The 2155-nt window shown below is 35.5% G+C and overlaps 1 protein-coding gene across 2 annotated transcripts in view; it reads right to left on the reverse strand.

The window, feature by feature from the left end:
- Window positions 1-204: 204 nt before the first annotated feature.
- The window catches only part of col4a5 (collagen, type IV, alpha 5 (Alport syndrome)), a 44678-nt gene continuing 42727 nt past the window's right edge, over window positions 205-2155 (reverse strand). The window contains exons 51-52 of one of the 2 annotated variants that reach the window (XM_031585580.2): window positions 2108-2155; window positions 205-2021 (exon numbers count right to left, since the gene is read on the reverse strand). The exon at window positions 2108-2155 is cut by the window's right edge and continues 125 nt beyond it. In XM_031585580.2, coding sequence (XP_031441440.1) covers window positions 1940-2021; window positions 2108-2155 — 130 coding nt within the window. In that variant the 3' untranslated portion in view covers window positions 205-1939. The remainder of the gene's footprint in view (window positions 2022-2107) is intronic. The other variant, XM_031585581.2, reaches the window with a different exon arrangement.

The raw sequence follows: 2155 nt of genomic DNA on the forward strand, positions 1-2155 counted from the left end.
TGTACACAGCCAATCAGAAGCTGTGTTTGATGTACACAACCAATCAGAATCTTTGTTTGATGTACACAGAAGCCACGCTAGTAGTACTGGTTATCTGAATAAAACCTCTCAAACTTGAAAGCCTTCTGATAAGATGATGTATTGAGATATTACAAATCTTTGCGTGTTTACACACATAAATTACTCCAGCTCATTTAGGTTTCTCCTAAAAATCACTTACTATTTTCTCATCAATATTTTCTAGATCTGAGTTCCCATCTGAGAACAGCCTAAGAGATGTTCACTTCTTGACAGGGAGATGGCATTATTTATCAGGACGGAAACCTACTGACACAATCCAGTGGTTAATCGACACTTACAAGAGTTCTTATTTGCAATTTAAGGTTGATAGCAAATTCAATTCCTATAGCACTAACGTATTAACTTGCCCAATTACTCCCTCTAGTGCTTAAAACTAAATGTACATCTCCTCTGTAAATTAAATAAAGAACCCCATTGCACCATCAGTAGTGTCGTACACTGAGATTTTGAAATAGACTTTCAGTCATTGGTGAATTTCAAATGTCTTTGTTTTGTATGACACTGAGAATAGTAGAGTTTTGTATTTCTTTATTTCAGTCTTAAAATTGTATAACAACTTCTGGATAATAAACATGAATAAAACAGATCTTGAAATTAATACATATTCTTGCACCCCAAATTGACTAAAATTCAAGAGAAAATAGTCATAGGAATTATTGGCCCTCTTTCCTTTTAATCTCACCACGTATGTACAATAACGCACTGAAACACAACTAAGACCAGGGAAAGAAACTATTCATATCTCTAATATTTTATTGGATTCAAGAGATTAAGATCAGCTGAAGTAAGATCTAAGTCCTCAGAGAAAATTTGTGTTAAAGTAACATAAAAAATTTGAACATACAGCATAATCGTTTTGTAAATCTTATTGGACCTTTGACAAGGAAAGCTTTCTTGGATATAGCCACTCAAATATCAGTAGTTTGTGAAATGTTATTTGACGTAAGGAAATAGTTACTGTATTAAAGTACTTCCCACTGCTGTTTAGCTGAAAGGTTTGTATATATATATATATAGTCTGTATTTTCTTTTCTTATATATATATTTATATATATAAAAATACTGTTTCATTTATAGCACACATAATTTGTACAATGCTTGTGTAAGTGTAAATGTGTAAGTAAGTGAGTGAGCGCGTGAATGAATAAGTGAGTGAATGAATGACTGAGTCACCCAGAAATTCATGACAGAATCTACCATTTTTTAGGTTTTACACTAAAAAGGCGTTTTACACAATATACACATTTCATTACTTACAAAAGGAGGAAAAATGTCTATAGGGAGTTAAAGAGTCTTGGACACAGCAGGATTAGTACCACCAACAAAGGAAAAGCAACAAATGATGGAAAGAAATGTATTGAAGCATAAAAAACAGTCTCACTAATGTAGCTCTTCAGTGCATTTCTTCTCTTTGATGTTCAAAAGTGCCGATTTGGTAACATGGAGACAATTCCACTCCATTATAAAAAACAGAAAAATAAAAGGGAGCACTTCTGTCTCAAAAATGTACCATCTCTGTACCAACATCAAAAATCTTTAAAGAAAATTACTTTCATGTGAAGGAAAAAAATGCCCCAGAAACAGGAAAAGAAAAAACTAAATGCACTTTTTGCCGCCTTGGCACCATTCTGGGATTGTTGGCGTTTCTTAATGAGGTACTTCTTTCAAAAACAAAAAAAAAAAGGATAATAAATTCATTTTATAACAGTTTTTTTGCTGTGTTGCACAGTAGCACCATAGAGTTTGACTTGAAGACAATGCACCCCTGGAATTCCACCTGTCGCTGACGTCATTGCTCCAGCTATCATGATGGCCCATGAGCCCATGACGCTGTTCCGCCCCCACTGGGTCAGCTCTGTTACGTCCTCTTCATACACACCACGCAGCGGCTCACACGCGTCTGCAGGTTGCCTGCTTTCAGTGTTTCGGACTGTGGCTTCCTGTTGACAAGGAAGATGGAACGCATTGTTTAACCTCTTGTTATCTTGGTGTTTTGCACTTCATGGTTAACTTGACGTTTTCTTACCTGAACATGTCATTAATATCCACCGTGGCCAACCAGAAGCTGTAGGAG

Source organism: Clupea harengus, chromosome 18 (genome assembly GCF_900700415.2).
Source record: "Clupea harengus chromosome 18, Ch_v2.0.2, whole genome shotgun sequence".
In the NCBI taxonomy this organism is placed as follows: Eukaryota; Metazoa; Chordata; class Actinopteri; order Clupeiformes; family Clupeidae; genus Clupea; species Clupea harengus.